Here is a 17512-nt window from a genome sequence, read left to right on the forward strand (position 1 = left end):
CAATGTTGCAACATTAATGAAACTCAGATCAGTGCTTGCAATAATGCAAAAATGGAAACGCTGCGTTTGGCCAAGAAATTAGCATCTTACAAATAATGTTGGTGCATGCTACGCTATTAAAACTGGTATAAGTCCTGTGCGCATTTATACGATGCATTTTGAAACCTGGGTGATCTTGCGTGGGAAAGTGCCCTGCCAGTTTTTATCTCTCCTCAAGGATTGTTAATTAATCACTTAAGATTTATCTATAAAATGCATCCAGATTAACTTACAAGAAGATAAAAACAAATGTATTAACATAATATATATATATATATATATATATATATATATATATATATATATATATATATATATATATATATATATATATATATATATATATATATACACACGAGTATATAGAAGGACAGGGTGACAAGGAGATAGCCGGTCATCAAAAGGTGATACATTTATTGCCGACGCGTTTCGTAACAACATAGTTACATCATCAAGGCTAAAAGTGAAAACAACACAAATTAAAAACACATGGAATATAACTTTGACTTTAAAGGCCCCTACACACGATCAGTTTTTTCGTCAATTAATTGATATCAATTAATTGACGAAAAAATTGATCGTGTGTAGGAGCCTTAAGAGTCTCAAGAAATTATACAAAACTTACATTAAAACAAAACAAGATTTAAAAAGCACCTGCTAGACTAAAGGCTGAAGGCTGAATGATTCGGAAAGGAGGGAGAAGCAGCGAAGAAAAACGGCTCAAGCCAGAAACAGCTGTATAGAGGTGGTGTGATTGTTCAACTTGGGCACTGACTGCTTAATAAATAATGACTCTTAAGATAAGCAGTTCGTGTAAACGGCTTGTTTGGCCCAAGACAGAGAAGTCAGAATAGTTAATGCTGGTGTTACAAATTTTTGTGTGCTTTCTGATATCAGAAAATTCGGGATTGGACAATCTGCAGCCAGTACGGTGGCTGACACCATTATGTGAATCAGCTCTGACCTTGAGCAATCGCTTAGTCGAACCTACGTAAGTCCCCAAATTACATCTGGGGCAAGTATATTTATATACGACTGAGGATTGCAATAATGGGCAGATTTTGTCTTTAAATTTAAAAAGTGATCCTATTGTAAGGGGATTTTTTGGAATTAAAATAACTTGCAACATATTAAAGTGTTTTTCAATTAAGAACCTTAAGTAAAGACTACAGTACTCCGAAAGGAAAGCATTATCTTGTTTCAAACCAGCTCAACCACCCAGAGTGTTCTAACAAACTTTTTACCATGTCGCCGAATCTCAGGGGTTCTTGGGTTTTCGGCCCTTATTACTCCAAGAATATATTATATCTCAGAAAATTACTTAAGGCAGGTGACGTATACTGTATAATCAGGAGGGTCTCGTAACTAATATGGAAACTAGATAATCTGGCCGTGAATAAAGATACAAAAATATCTCCATTCTTACGTGACACAGAGGATAATCTTTCCATGATCCAAGGCCTGTAGCCTTAGGGCACAATCGGAAATATTATCAGTCGCAGTAACAGTAGCAAATGCTACAGTACAACGCCTTTCCAGCAATTGCTAAATGCTATTAGTGTTGTTTCAATGCTCCTCTTCGAACGTAACTCGATAAGTCAGTGTGATGGATTCTAGAGGGGGAGTGTTGTAAGGTAACAGAGCAGCCGCCTTTTGCTTGTACGTTCAATCAATAGATGTTGATAGTACACTCCCACACGAAAACGATGACATGAAAGCTCGAACCATATTTCTTATTTCTTCAGTTCTGATTTCTTTTCCTATTATTGTTGCATCTTGAATTGACATGAATATAGAATTTAGGCCACAGGCTAAGCACTGGGACCTATGCGGTCATTCAGCGCTGAAAGAGAAGTTCACAGTGAAAGGTTTGAAAGGTGTAACAGGAGGAAAACCTCGCAGTTGCACTGTGAATCAATTGTCAGGAGAGAGTGGAAAGGAAGATGGAAGAAAGGGAATACGAAAGGAGGCAGAGTAAAAGGAAAGGTTTTGCAGCTAGGGGCCGAAGCCACGCTGCAAAGAACCTTAGTAATGCCTACAGTGCACCGCATGAGGTGCACTAACGGTGCTACCGCCCTACAGGGGGTTGCATCTTGAACTACACAGCCTCCAAACATCCCTCGTAATTCTTACGAGAGATGATTGAAAATAAATATAAATACTGTTGTAAAGTAACAGTTTGACAAAAGAAAAAAAAAATTCTGACACATCAGAATCACGAGGACTGAATTCTCTCTGCGAAGTAACCTTGACGTTATCGGGGATTTATTATTGAGCGATTTCTCTAGCATCTCTCCTGTTGGGTGAGGAAGCGCTACCTTCAGCGAGTGTGTTGACGAACCGTTGCTAAGCAACGGCTTCGGTCTCTCAGCCAAACAAATCCAGCTGACCGGACGGACACAATGATACACACGCACGCAGGCCGCTTGCTGACTCTGTAGCAGCCATACGTCAGAGAACAGTGTAGTGTTTGTCACTAGTGACAGAGGAAACAGACTCTTTCTGGACCGTTGATTAGCAAATCGTTTAAAACTTGCGATGCTGGACGTCTCTACGTGAGCAAAACATGGGGCTTGAATGTTGACACATTCGGGAAACCTTGGTGTTGAAATGTTATTTGAAGTGTGATGTAAAAACACTGGTGGTGTCTAGGTAAGGAAATGTTTGGTGTTGAAAATATTGATGCTTAGAATAATTCATGACAGAATGCCAGCTTGTGAGAGTAGATGCGTGTGTTTCGCACTGTTAAAAGTAGATTATATTGCCGGCAGTGCATGCCATTGTATGTCGTTCATACTGAGTTCGAAAATAAGCCATAAGGCTACTGTAGACCTCTCTCTCGCTCTCTCTCTGTATAACAAAGCACACACCATCGTTTATGAGAATAACAATATAGCATCAAAGTGAAAGAATATAGCTGCATTCAGAAATCCTTCAAAAAGGTCGGTTGCACCAACAGCCGAGAGAGTTCATTCATGTTTTTTAACGCCCAGGTATTCGGTTCAGGCGCATGCGGCTACCTGAGGACTCTCAGGAATTCGGTTACTATACAGGCTTATTTTTGCCTGGAAAGAAAATCGGTAATTTTTCGACCTTGCAGAAATTTATGGGTTACATGAAGGACAACGCCGAATTCTGGTATTTGCCAGTTGTGCGGACCAATAGCTTAGTGGAAGAAGAAGAAGAAGAAGAAGAAGAAGAAGAAGAAGAAGAAGAAGAAGAAGAAGAAGAAGAAGAAGAAGAAGAAGAAGAAGAAGAAGAGTAAAAAGCCAGTATTGTTGACTCGCGTCTGGGTGGGAGAAAGGACGAAAACTCAGCCTGTATAAAAACAAAATACTTGAGAGATTGAAGCAACCAATCCTTTGCCTCTGTCAAATATGAAAATTTGCATATTTTGACGTAACTATCACTTCGGAAAACAAACAAACAAACAAACAAACAGAAAAGATGTAGCGATGAAACAAAGTCGGGTATTCCATGTGGTCGATAAGCTATTTTGAATTCCAGTTTTCATAAAAATGGATGATATGATGATAGTAAACATTAGTATTTCTATTCTAGACAGGAACATAGTCAGTACTTCACTAATCTTCATAGCAGTGAAACAACACTGTGTCTGGTCACCACTTAGATGGGTGACCAACAGTCAAAGACAGACCCGTTGGCACTTGGCTCGCGAGGGCATTTGTGGAGCGTATGGGCATGCACGCCCTTGGCTTGGAAAAATACAATGCACTTCATGAGCAAAGTTTGAGCAGCACTGGACCACAATAAGGCCTGTGAGGCGAAAATAAATGGTTGTAATTCGACATGTAAAATTCATTTTAAAAATGAATACAACTTATTCCCATGTTCACGTAGAGAACTATAAGAGTTTTACCTTTCTCTTCATAAGCACATACAAACACACACATACACGCACCCACATATATTGTGTGTGTATATATATATATATATATATATATATATATATATATATATATATATATATATATGTGTGTGTGTGTGTGTGTGTGTGTGTGTGTGTGTGTGTGTGTATGTATATATATATATATATATATATATATATATATATATATATATATATATATATATATATATATATATATATATATATATATATATATATATATATATATATATACATATATATATATATATATATATATATATATATATATATATACATATATATATCTACTTTATATGTAATCTAACAGTGCACTATGAAGACAAAAAGTCACATAAAAACTATATGCACGCTGTAACCACACGTCTCAGACACTGTATCCCTGATCACTGGTGGAATGTGGACAATTATCCACATTTCACCAGTAATCAAGGGTAACAGAAGTTTTGGTCACGGAATATGTGGTTGCAACGTGCATATAGTGTTTTTATGGGCCCTTTTATCTTCGTGGTACTCTATTTGATTAATGGAAAAGACATTCATATGTGTGTATATTTATATATATACATGTATACATATATTATATGTCATATATATATGTGTGTGTGTGTGCGCAGAGAAAGATAAAATTCTTGCAGTTTTCTTGATATGAGAGAGAGAGAGAGAGAGAGAGAGAGAGAGAGAGAGAGAGAGAGAGAGAGAGAGAGAGAGAAAACACGTCTCACTCTCTCTTTCTCAGTTCATTATCACCACAGAACAGATTCTGCTTTACAAGTCAGTCAAGTCGAGCCGCGAGTGCTGCAGTGGTCGACAAAACCCGGAAATTCAGCCTTGGACAGAAGCGGGACGTCAATAATTCAGCTCAGGCCAAGCTGACGAGAGACATTTACAAGCTTTTCTGGACTCCATTGACAAAAAGCTCTTCGTACATCTACTCGATTCAGCTAATTAATACCATCTTTAGAATTCTCTTCATGCTTTTGTTTTCCTGGTTCTTATGATGTCCATTCTTTAAAGAGATAGGTCTATTGCTACCTTCATGGATAAGTCCTACCCTTCTTCCTTCTTGACACTTGTCCATGTTTTCTTCGGTCCTGGGCTACAAAAAGGCATCAGGTTGCTCGTAGCTTCGGCCGTAGCGTCTACTGGTCACAAATTATCTTTAAAGGTTCCCAGGTCTTCTCAGAAACTCTTGCTCTCATTATAGCCAACTGCCATTGAACCAGATTGCAAATATTTGCTGTAAATTCCAGTATTGCCGGGTATTTTCATGGGCGGGAAGTTTATCAGGCATTAACCCTGTATGTATCCACCCAAGGCGGAAGCTTCTTGGGAAGCCGTGTTTAGTACTAGCCCTTCTGGAGTCAGTTCTTCATCAGAGGGGTGGGTAGAGCTCTCGGCTAGCACGCTGTTGGCCCAGCGTTCGACTCTTCGACCGGCGAATGAATAATTAGAGGGAGTTATTTCTGGTGATAGAAATTCATTTCTCGTCATAATGTGGTTCGGATTCCACAATAAGCTGCAGGTCCCGTCGCTAGGTAACAAGTTGGTTCTTAGCCACGTAAAATAAATCTAATCCTTCGGGCCAGCCCTAGGAGAGCTGTTAATCAGCTCAGTGGTCTGGTTAAACTCAGATATACTTAACCTTCTGGAGTCATACATATACACTCATTTCTACATTGTGTGGTCGACAAATTATTATATTAATATATAGAAATGGGTGTATATAATACTTTGATCCCCGAGGAGCTAGTACTAAACACGGCGTTCCAATGAACTTCCGCCATTGGTGGATACATACCGGGTTAATACCAGTTTATCCTACGCTCAACCCCACTCTTTTACCAAAGGTCTAGACTCATAATGTGGTTCGGATTCCACAATAAGCTATAGGTCCCGTTGCTAGGTAACCAGTTGGTTCTTAGCTATGTAAAATAAATCTAATCCTTCGGGCCATCCCTAGGAGAGCTGTTAACCAGCTCAGTGGTCTGGTTAAACTAAGATATACTTAACTTAACTTCTCTAGACCTTGCTTTTACCTAAGCTTGCGACCACATGGAGGGTAAATCCTCATGGCCACACACTAAGAAAATACAAATGACCGGCGGATATTTGAAATAGTTGCATCCGGAGACCGCCAACCTCGCCCTTGCTGAAAAACCCGCTCCCTGTCCCCCTCCCTCCCCCCTCAACCGTTCTCTTGCCCAAGAGGTCACTTCTTCAGATCCGGATCTTTCCTTAGATCTAAATACTTGCTACCGCTTACCTGGTAGCTAACAGACGAACAAATAGACAAACTCACCAAGGCAAAAGCATAACCTCATCTAACTTAGTTGGGGGACAAAGAAATGTTTATTATTATTATTATTTCAGTAGCTGAAACCTATTCACATGGAACAAGCATTCAGGGGCCATTGACTTGAAACTCAAGCTTCCAAAGAATGCTGGTTTCAGCCTCCCACCGTAGACCCCACACTACGGCAGTAACTGATCATCACGCAGAGCCAGTGATTTTTTCATCGGCCCGGGCGAGGCGCGAACTCGCGACATCTGAGCGGCATGTCACGACACTAGCGACCATGACAGCGGACCAGTAATGGAATGTGTCTAACAGACCTGGTAAACCCCATGGCGACAGTTAAATAAGCATTGAAAGGACCCAGGATTAATAGAATACGCTATTAATCCTGGAAAGGAACATTCGTTGCGAGACCCACTAGAGGCGGGGCAGGGCGGGAGGGGCGGGGGGAAGGGAGGATGAAGCAAAACAATGTTTACTGAAACATGCAACAGAGCCTCAGAAACACTATAATTGTTATTATCAAATTAATGGTGAGTTCAGAGGAGTGGTCAATTATCACTGGTAATTTTTTTCGAGTTCTTCTTACCGTCTCTCTCTCTCTCTTTGGTAACGTAGTATTTTCTTTTTTCAGCAAAATGTATGAAAGAGAGAAGGCAGTGCTGCTAGCCTCCTCGGCTTCCATGATTTCAAACAATGTCTGTCGGCTTAGTATGAATGGAAAGGTAAGTAAGTATTTTTACCTATAATATATATATATATATATATATATATATATATATATATATATACATATATTCATATATATATATATATATATATATATATATATATATATATATATATATATATATATATACTGTATATATGTGTATATATATATATATATATATATATATATATATATATATATATACATATATATATACATATATATATATATCTCAATGTTTATCGACTTAGTATAAATATATAATGTAAATATATATATATATATATATATATATATATATATATATATTATATATATATATATATATATATATATATGTACAGTACATATATATGTATGTATGCACTGGATATTACTGAAATCAGCCAAATTTAAAGCCTGCATCACATCCAAAATAAGAATAATAAAGGGAATACGAAAATACCTCTGAAGTAAAGTGATTAACAACCTAATATCCATTCAAAACTGAATAACCCGAGTAAAATGATTAGCATACTAATATCTAACAACCTACGAAATAAAAAAGAACAATAACTGCCCTCTTCCTAAACAGATGTACGCAGGCGTGGTCCACAGGGGGGAGCTGAACGTCGTCTGCCCCTCCGCCCCAGACACCGAACCCAGGAGAGTGGTAGCTCATATAGGCTCCAGTTCTTCCATTGTCGCGACTATTATGCAGGTACTGGAACGAGTGCGCGTGCGCGTGCGCTTGAACACCTGTATTATCTTTACCTTTAGCTTCAGGAATGGACTGTCAAAGGAATAAGTTAGCAATGATGACGCGTTGTACTACCAATGTAGAAATATTTCACTAAGCTAGTCTTAAATAATGCAATGCACCGTCAGTTGTTTTGTATGGTTTTAATGCGTTTGGCTTTTCAACTGTCTTCCTAAATGAATTCGCGACGTTATTCAGTGGTGATTGGAATAGTGTACGTTTATTGTACTTTTAAAAGTAGAGGATACGCAATTGATGGCATAGTACCTGCTTGCATAATTTGGTTATTGCTCAGTCAAGTAAGTTTTGAAAGCATTCTGGTAAAGAGGAGAAATCATTAGTTCTTCAATACATTTTACCGTTTTTGCCGCATTCTAAAAGCACTGAAGATGTTAAGAATACCACTGACGCATGATTCTACATTGTATGAGTTTTCTTTCAAGTATTCATCGTTACATTTTATCATTAAAATACAAACATTCTTAAAAATACCATTTACGTATGATTCTATGTTGTATAAGTTTTCTTTCAAGTAGTCATCGTTACATTTGATCATTCAAATACAACCTCTCTTAAGAATACCACTGCGTTGTATACGTTTTCTTTCAAGTAGTCATCGTTACATTTTATCATTAAAATGCAAAAATTCTTAAAGAAGTATCCTTAAGGACATGAAGTTTACAAGACAGCTTCGATATTACAGCCTTTGCTTACGTGAACACCGAGGCGAGATTAACATGAAGTTTACAAGACAGCTTCGATATTACAGCCTTTGCTTACGTGAACACCGAGGCGAGATTAACATTGGATTAACAAGTCAGTAAAGATAAATTAACAAAGATTAGCATACTAAATTACAAATTGAGATGCAGAGGTCAGTGGGACGTGCAGTTCAAATGCTCTTATGTTGTCCAGGCCCGGAATCGATCAAAAAGGCGGCTTCACTCGGAAAGGAGCGAGAGAAAGCCTCTTGAAGGCTGGAAGGTTATAAGAGTCCGTGAACTGAACTGAATATAGAATTTAGGCCAAAGGCCAAGCACTGGGACCTATGAGGTCATTCAGCGCTGAATCGGAAACTGACAGTAAAAGGTTTGAAAGGTGTGACAGGAGGAAAACCTCGCAGTTGCAATTTGAATCAATAGTTAGGAGAGGGTGGAAAGTGAGATGGAAGAAAGAGAATATGAATGGAAGCACAGTAAAAGGAATGAAATGGGTTGCAGCTACGGGCCGAAGGGACACTGCAAAGAACCTTAAATAATGCCTACAGTGCACCGCATGAGGTGCACCGATGGCACTACCCCCCTACGGGGAAAGAGTCATGGGAAAACGGAGGCAGAAAATGCATTCCAAAGCTTGGCAGTTAAGGGAGACACTTTCCAACCGAAGACATTTATCCTCGCCGCAGGCCTCCTGGGTGCAGGTCCACGACAGAGCCCTTCTCGTCCTCGCCACCAACGCAGGAGCCCTCATATACGAGTGGGACGGCTCCGTGCTCCTGTGCGCCCACCTCCTCCCTCAGCCGAGTCCTGACGCCCACGCCTCCTTCTGCAGGGGCATTGCCGCCCTCTACACGGGTTTCATCTGTGTTGGTGAGTGGGAGGGATAAGCTTGAGATTTGTCGGTTTTTCTTGCGAGCTTTTAGATGTAGCTATTTCGATTTGTCTTTGGCTATAAAGATTTAGTTTGCGCGGGGAAAACTATGAGTAACTGTATTTGTCAACGTTGATGAATTTGTGTACATACAGTACTCAAGAAGCCCAAGTAACAGCACACATGCATATATACAATAGGCATGTTTACATATACACACGCATAACTGCGTGAGTTAATATTCATTCATTCGTGAGTAAGTATATGCAGTACTCAAACAGCCTATGTAACAGCTGTAAATTTTATATATATATATATATATATATATATATATATATATATATATATATATATATATATTATATATATATATATATATATATATATATATATATATATACATATATATATATATATATATATATATATATATATGTATGTATGTATACATATAGTATATACAATACGCAGTTCACTATATACACATGCATACACATGTATTAGCTTCTGTCCATTTTCTGTACCCAAAAATTAAATATTTATTACAAACTTAGAAATCATTTTGCGAGTGATAAGCAAAATTCGGAGTCAAGCGCAAAGCAAATCGGGCCAGGAGTTCCGACAACCCCAACTGGTACTCGTTAACAGCTGACGATGGATTTCACCCTTCGACCCCCAGGTGTCCACACGGGCGAGATCGTCGTGCTGAGCGTGGAAGAGACTCCCAACGGCGTCATAGAGGAGGCCGAACGAGTCAGGTGGCACTCCCGCCCCATCACGGCCCTGGCCTCCTACGGGAAAGTGCTCGTCAGCGGAGACGACGCGGGCAACATCACCATCTGCGAGGACAAAGAGCCGGGTCTCTCCAGACTGACTTCCATCGACTCTTACGGGTGAGTTTTCGCCAGAAAAGCTAAAACGGTGAATGGAATTTAGGCCAAAGGCCAAGAGCTGGGGCCTGTGCTGCCCTAACATGGAAGACTGTAGTATCTGCAAAAATACAAAACTGGGAAAAATGGTAGATGCTCCCTTGCCTTATACTGATTTTGCAGACACTGCAAATGGGACTCCCTAAATACTCGTGGAAAGGATTGAAGAATCATTCTGAAACTGCAGTAACTTGTGTATTGGTGTTTCACGAGCCCAATAGGTGGCATATCTCAATTTCGAAAATTTTGCAGATACTGCAGTTTTCCATTTTAGGCCAGTGTGACGTCGTTCAGCGCTAAAACGGAAACTGACAGCAAAAAGATTTGAAACCTTCGATCGCTTATGAATTAATTAGTTTTCTTTTTTTAAGGCGGGAGGGGGGGGGGTGTTCCACTGGGAGTAGGGTCCATGTCCCACTTGCTAGTTCTGCCAATACTGCAATAACTTTTGATAAGCATCGTCACGGAAGGTAATAATTAATGAGATGGTTCTAGTTTAAACCAATCAGAAATCTTTTTGGTAATATGTTTTCCTTTAGCATGGTCAATCAGCTTGAAATTCTTAATGCCACTTAATAATAATAATAATAATAATAATAATAATAATAATAATAATATTATTATTATTATTATTATTATTATTATTATTATTAATATTTAATATTATTATTATTTTTAAGTGGCATTAAGAATTTTCAAGCTGACTAACCATGCTAATAATATATTGTGTTTCACGCTTTCCCCCATCACAGGTCACCAGTGACCTGCCTCGCCACTTGGTCGGGGATGGTGATAGCAGGTTACCTCTCAGGTCACATCAGGCTGCATCAGCTTCAAGACGGGAAAATCATGGCGGAGGTGAGTATTCAACTTGACTATGTTTATGTTAATCCTTTGGTAAGGTGTTTTTGCTGTATTGGAAGAGAGCTGTTCATCATAATACGTGAATGTCACTTGCGATTAATGGCTGACCTGACATTACACAAGGGCGTAACGAAACCCACAGTCATAGTGGTACTTATTCCTTTTCATTTTTTATTGCTAATTCTAATTTTGGTTATACTAGTCATCTACTATTCCTGACAATACTGTATTGACTTATTTGATTGGCTTTTTGCAAACCGCTCTTCTTTTTTCTCGTCTCCGGGAATAGAACGCCCTATTTATTTTTTCTTTTATCCGGGAATAGAACGCCCTATTTATTTTTTCTCGTCTCCGGGAATAGAACGGCCTACCTATCTTTTCTCTTATCCGAAAATAGAACGCCCTACTTGTTTTTTTCTCTTTTCCGGGAGTAGAACACCCTACTTATTTTTTCTCTTATCCAGGAATAGAACACCCTACTTGTTCTTTCTCTTATCCGGGAATGGAACGCCCTACTTGTTCTTTCTCTTATCCGGGAATAGAACGGCCTACTTATCTTTTCTCTTATCCGGGAATAGAACGGCCTACTTATCTTTTCTCTTATCCGGAAATAGAACGCCCTACTTATTTTTTCTCTTATCCGGAAATAGAACGCCCTACTTATTTTCTCTCTTATCCGGAAATAGAACGCCCTACTTATTTTTTCTCTTATCCGGGAATAGAACGCCCTACTTATTTTCTCTCTTATCCGGGAATAGAACGCCCTACTTACTTTTCCTCTCATCCGGGAATAGAACGCCCTACTTATTTTCTCTCTTATCCGGAAATAGAACGCCCTACTTATTTTTTCTCTTATCCGGGAACCAAATTTTTTGCCACGCCCCTAGGTTAGGTTACATTGGGAGAGGCTAGGATTATTTTCAAGAAAATTCTATGGTTAGTCTTAAAAATATGGCGTCCCACTTTTTTTTTTTAGGGAAAGGTCCCGGCACTCGGTTGCGTCTCAGGAAAAAGCATCGGGGAACAGCACGCCCTACTTATATCAGAGTCATTTATATGAACGTAATTTCTCTCCTCCTCATCCCAACCTCCGACAGGTCTGCGCGCACGTCCGGAGCATCACAGCTGTGGACGTCGCGCAAGAGACGGGCTACATGTTGTCGGCGAGCGAAGACACCTACGTCCGAGTGTGGGAGTTGTCGAACGACCCCATTAAGCTGGTTTGTATACATTTGCTTCCCCAACTTGTTACTACTCACGGTAATTCTAGGGAAGAGCTCGACACGGAGGTGCCATTAATCATGGATATTTTTCTACAGTTTAGGAAAGGAGATAATTTGAGAAATTTGCCAGGTGTTTTTTTATGTTTTTACCTTCATCTTCGAGGGGCTGAGTCCAGGAAAAAAGTCACAGGTAAAAAAGTCCCAGGTTAAAAAATTCACAGGAAAAAAGTCACAGGTAATAAACTCGCAGGTAAAAAAAGTCAGTTAAAAAAAATAGCAGGTGAAAAACTCACAAGTAAAAAAAATCACAGGAAAAAAGTCACAGGTAATAAAATCGCAGGTAAAAAAGTCACAGAAAAAAAGTCACAGGTAAAAAATCGCTGGTAAAAAAGTCACAGGTAAAATAATCGCAGGTAAAAAAAAGTCACAGGAAAAAAAGTCACAAAAAAAAAGAACCCGGTCAATGTAAGCACTGTTTTGCGTCTTTTTTAAATACAAAGGTTGCCAGTCGAATTCTCACTTTTTCTTAAGGTTGACATGTCAATCAGTCTCAGTAAAGGAATATCCAGAACTGATGGTAAATTTATGAGTTTTGCTTAAAGACTGAATATCAGAACGAAAACATTTCATCTTTGAAAAACCGGGCAACATCAACTTAGAAGGGTTAAGGGGATCTTTCCTATATGGTGACCCCCCGTGGTTTTCGGGGGTCGTTATCTTCGGAGGTCGTTATCTAGGACTAATATTTCTTGGGGGTCATTATCTTGATGATATTTACAGTCTTTTGTTTACGTTTGTACGGTAAACCCCAACGAGCTTGTACTAAACACGCCGCAAAGGTGGATACATACCGGGTTAAAACTTTTGGGGGTCACTATCCATGAAAGATCCGATTAAGGAAAGTCATCTGAGGTCAGTGTTTGGTAGGAGGTCACATTCAGATGACCTGTTTTCGTACAGTATATAACACTATTATTCTCTACAGTATGTAAGTATCCCTGAAGACAGAATGAATAGCGAAATCTCGGAGCTTGGATTCAGTCACAGAAAAAGTCACAATTTCGGCTAGTAAAAAAGTTACATTAATTATTGGTAGCCGGTAATAAAGTCAGAGGAAAAATAGTCACCGAAGAAGTCACAATTTTGGATAGGAAAAATGTCACATTAATTTACGGTGGCATAGTGCTGGAAGAAAGTCACAGAAAAAGTCACAATTTCGGCTAAGAAAAAAGTCACATTGATTTATAGTAGCCGGTAATAAAGTCAGAGGAAAAGTCACAATTTTGGCTAGGAAAAAAGTCACATTAATCTATAGTAGCCGGTAACAACGTCAGAGGAAAAAAGTCACAATTTCGGCTAGGAAAAAAGTCGGGGGAAAAAAGTTACAGAAGTCACAATTTCGGCTAGGAAAAAAGTCACATTAATTTATGGTAGCCAGTATTAAAGTCAAGAGGAAAAAAATTCACAATTTTGGCTAGGAAAAATTCGCATTAATCTATGGTGACCATCATGAATTAACGTGACTTTTTTCCTGTGACTTTATTATCGGCCACCACAAATCTGACTTTTTTCCCCCTGTGACTTATGATCGGCCACCATAAATTAGTGACTTTTTCCTGTGACTGTATTGCCGGCCACCATAAATTAATGGCTTTTTTTCTTGTGAATTTATTACCCGCCACCATAAATTAATTACTTTTTTCTTGTGAATTTACTAATGGCCACCATACTTAATGTGACTTTTTCTGTAACTTTAATACCGGCTACCATAAATGAATGACTTTTTTCTTGTGACTTTATTACCGGCCACCCTAATTAATGTGACTTTTTCTTGTGACTTTATTACCGGCCACCATAATTAATGCGACTTGTTCTTGTAACATTATTACCGGCCACCATAATTAATGTGGCTTTTTTCCTGCGACTTTCTTACCGGCCACAGTAAATTAATGTGACTTTCCTGTGACTTTTTTCTTAGCCAATATTGTGCTTTTTTCTGTTGTTTTTTCCCGTGAGTTTATAACCGAAGCTTTTCTGTAGAATTACCCTTATCCACACCAGGTTCTTAAAGTTATGGCCATCTTTTAAGCATTAATTATTGCCCTTTAGGACGAGGTTTACTGCCTAACCACTCGCGTCTAGTTGTTTTTATCTTAACCTGTCAGTGCCAACCGAGTCTGGGCGTTTTTGTCTTATGGCATTGTTTTTGGTTGTGCTTTACTGAAAATTGTCTCGTGAAAGGAAAAGGTACATTTCTATATATTCAAGGTATAATTTTATCTAATAAATAAAAAAATTGTAAAATATGATTATTTACCAGGCTATACACTTTAAACTGCCAGTCAGTACCATCGCAATCAAAAACTGATAAATAAAAACACGCGTGAACAGAACACACAGGCAGACGATTGCCTATCAAAACTCCTCAGAATAAAACTTTTTCAAGTGGCTATTAATCTCAGCAGGGCATTTTAAACTAACACGGCAATTCTTACCTTCGTAAACAAAAACACCGACATAAAATAAAGAAAATAATCTACTTACATATTCAAATTTTAAATGACAACACTCGCAAACAAACGAAGTACGAGCCACACCCGGTAACACCCGGCCACGGCCTGAATCTGACTGCGTCGTCTTTCTTCTTCTCCGTCCCACAGATAGAACACAAGTACTGCTCTTCGGAGGAGAACGCGGCTGTGTGTGGCGCCGCTTTTTCGGATGCCGAGGGGTCCGGTTATGTGACAGCTGCCTACGACAGGAGAGAAATATTTTGCTATGCTATGTGATTCTAAGTATCCTATTCTCGTTTTGATTCAGCGTATTGATTTTGTTTTGTCGCCACTGTAAACTTCGTGCTGAATTGGCAAGTTGCCGCAGTGTGACACTGGATTTGAAATTGGTCTTTTTTTAATTCCTAATCCTTTAAGAGGTTTTGTTTTCATTAACGTGATTTTGTTGTGCATTGATTGTGTTTTTGATGTTCGTTCATTCATGACATTGGTGCAATTAATTTTATTAAACTAATTATATACTTGTCTGACAGTAACATTGAATCGAAAACTTATGTACTCTTCGATGTTTGAAGGTAACTGTATGTGTGTGTGTGTGTGTGTGTGTGTGTGTGTGTGTGTGTGTGTGTGTGTGTGAGAGAGAGAGAGAGAGAGAAAGAGAGAGAGGGTGAACATATCTATCCAGATTGATGTAGAAAACTCAGAGAGAGAGAGAGAGAGAGAGAGAGAGAGAGAGAGAGAGAGAGATCCGTCCAGAAAAACAAAAACTAATTTTAAGAGAAGAGAGGTCCATGTTTCAACATTAACCATTATACTTCCCGCTGATGACCAATGCCTTAGCTAATTCAATAAATGTAAACTTTAAGCTTTCCTGCTTTGTCAACTATTGCCAAATAACGATCACCGACTATTCTATAACCACCAAGTCGGTAATACAAAGATTTAATGATATATCATCATCACAATTCCATGGGAAAATTTGTCTCAACCCTTTTTCATTTTTTTTTTTTTTTGCAAAGTACCACTTTGCCTATAAATATATATAAGTCCCATCTTTTTTTTTTTAAGAAAATCTGTTCAGTTCGCGCACATTTAAAAGAATTTCATTGAAGGTCTAATTCAGTTATTCATATCTAATCAGTAGTAGAAGTCTGTTCAAATATCTGAGTCTGACAAATATGAGATGTTCGTGGATTTGATTAATCCATAAATTTGAGCATTAAATGTGGGTTTTTATTACTAATGATTCTTGCCTAGAATTCTTTTCGTACAGAGTTTCGGCCGTTAGGTAATTAAAGGAATTAGTCTCCGGATCCTCAATTTGAAATTAGAAGTGAAATTAGAATTTGAATTAGAATTTGTTCCGATTCCAGGTAAAAGTTACATTCTTATCCAGATTTGTGACTTCGTAGGAGCAAAATGATAATTATGCTTGTTTACAGAAATTTTCCTTGAAAGATATTTTGTGATAAAAAGATTGTATATTTACCAAGCTCGTGATTGCAGTGAAAGAGTTCCTAAACTTACCTGAATTTTAGTCATTTTTAAAATAACCTTAGGGGCAAAGTTCTAGTTAGTTTTCATCGTAAGTTTCAGCATGACTCACTGACTTGAGACCATTTACTTCTTGAAAATTTACTCGTCTTTCTGATATTGTAATATACATGATAATTTTCCTCAAAATCATTTCATTGGAACTAATAAATCAAATACAACTTGAAATGTGTATTATTTGCCTAAAGTTTCCTAAACCGTCAGCTCACAGTTTCAAGTCTACCTACCGTGCTTATTCTGATGTTGATCTCAGCTTTTGTTTATTTTCCTTTTACACATCAGACCTCATAACTCCACAGGTGTTGTGTACTGGAGTCGCAAACTCGGTGGTCACTCTTTCTGATCATTCTCTCACACTATTCACTTCCACAAGGTGAAATGCGTTGCCTTCTACAGTATTTACCGAACTATTTAACCAGCCGCCCCCAACCTGCACGCGATTAACAAACACATCTGTGGAAATTATAGGAATTGAACTTAATACAGTATTTAGGCCAAAGGCCAAGCACTGGTACCTGTGGCGTCATTCAGCGCTGAAACGGAAATTGGCAGTAAAAGGTTTGAAAGGTGTAACAGGAGAAAACCTCAAGGCAGTTGCACTGTGAAACAATTGTTAGGAGAGGGTGGAAAGTGAGATGGAAGAAACAGAATATGAGAGGAGGCACAGTAAAAGGAACGAAAGTGGTTGCAGCTAGGTTGCCTAAGGGACGCTGCGAAGAACCTTTAGGTAATGCCTACAGTGCACCGCATGAGGTCCACTGATGGTATCTCTTTACGGGAGAGACCAGGCAGCGGCCTCAATTCCAGAAATATATCAAGATATTCCGTTATCTGTATGATGACCCCGTAGGGAGGTAGTGCCATCAGTGCACCTCACGCAGTGCACTGTAGGCATTACTTAAGGTTCTTTGCAGAGTCACTTCGGCCCCTAACTGTAACCCCTTCGGTTCCTTTTACGGTACCTCCTTTCATATTCTCTTTCTTGCTTCCATCTACTCTCCACCCTCTCCTAATAGTTGAGCCATAGTGCAACTGCTTTGAGGTTTTCCTCCTGTTACACCTTTCAAACCTTTTACTGTCGATTCCCGTTTCAGCGCTGAATGACCTCATGGGTCCCAGTGCTTGGCCTTTCACCTAAAT

General features: G+C 38.8%; 2 protein-coding genes across 6 annotated transcripts in view; one reads left to right on the plus strand and one right to left on the minus strand.

Annotated features, from left to right (window-relative positions):
• Positions 1 to 17304, minus strand: part of LOC136847207 (putative inorganic phosphate cotransporter) — a 51055-nt gene extending 33751 nt beyond the window's left edge. For 2 of the 5 annotated variants that reach the window (XM_067118646.1, XM_067118644.1), the window contains exons 1-2: positions 16600 to 17300; positions 14850 to 15057 (exon numbers count right to left, since the gene is read on the minus strand). The gene's annotated coding sequence lies outside the window, so the exon portion shown is untranslated. Of the gene's footprint in view, positions 1 to 14849; positions 15058 to 16599 lie in introns of all 5 variants that reach the window. The other 3 variants (XM_067118643.1, XM_067118647.1, XM_067118645.1) reach the window with 3 other exon arrangements.
• On the plus strand, positions 2457 to 16540 carry LOC136847209 (WD repeat-containing protein 54-like). The gene is made up of 8 exons (XM_067118648.1): positions 2457 to 2691; positions 6883 to 6973; positions 7535 to 7660; positions 9105 to 9288; positions 9969 to 10182; positions 10971 to 11076; positions 12180 to 12302; positions 14966 to 16540. The coding sequence occupies exons 2-8, from the start codon at positions 6887 to 6889 to the stop codon at positions 15092 to 15094; spliced, it is 969 nt and encodes a 322-aa protein (XP_066974749.1). The 5' UTR covers positions 2457 to 2691; positions 6883 to 6886; the 3' UTR covers positions 15095 to 16540.
• Positions 17305 to 17512: the final 208 nt, after the last annotated feature.

This window comes from Macrobrachium rosenbergii, chromosome 16 (genome assembly GCF_040412425.1).
Source record: "Macrobrachium rosenbergii isolate ZJJX-2024 chromosome 16, ASM4041242v1, whole genome shotgun sequence".
NCBI lineage: Eukaryota > Metazoa > Arthropoda > Malacostraca > Decapoda > Palaemonidae > Macrobrachium > Macrobrachium rosenbergii.

Coding starts and splice junctions, on each gene's coding strand:
- LOC136847209 (XM_067118648.1), top strand. CDS start 6,887: ATGTATGAAAGAGAGAAGGCAGTGCTGCTAGCCTCCTCGGCTTCCATG. Junction 11,077..12,179: donor ACGGGAAAATCATGGCGGAG/GTGAGTATTCAA, acceptor AACCTCCGACAG/GTCTGCGCGCACGTCCGGAG. Junction 12,303..14,965: donor CGAACGACCCCATTAAGCTG/GTTTGTATACAT, acceptor TCCGTCCCACAG/ATAGAACACAAGTACTGCTC.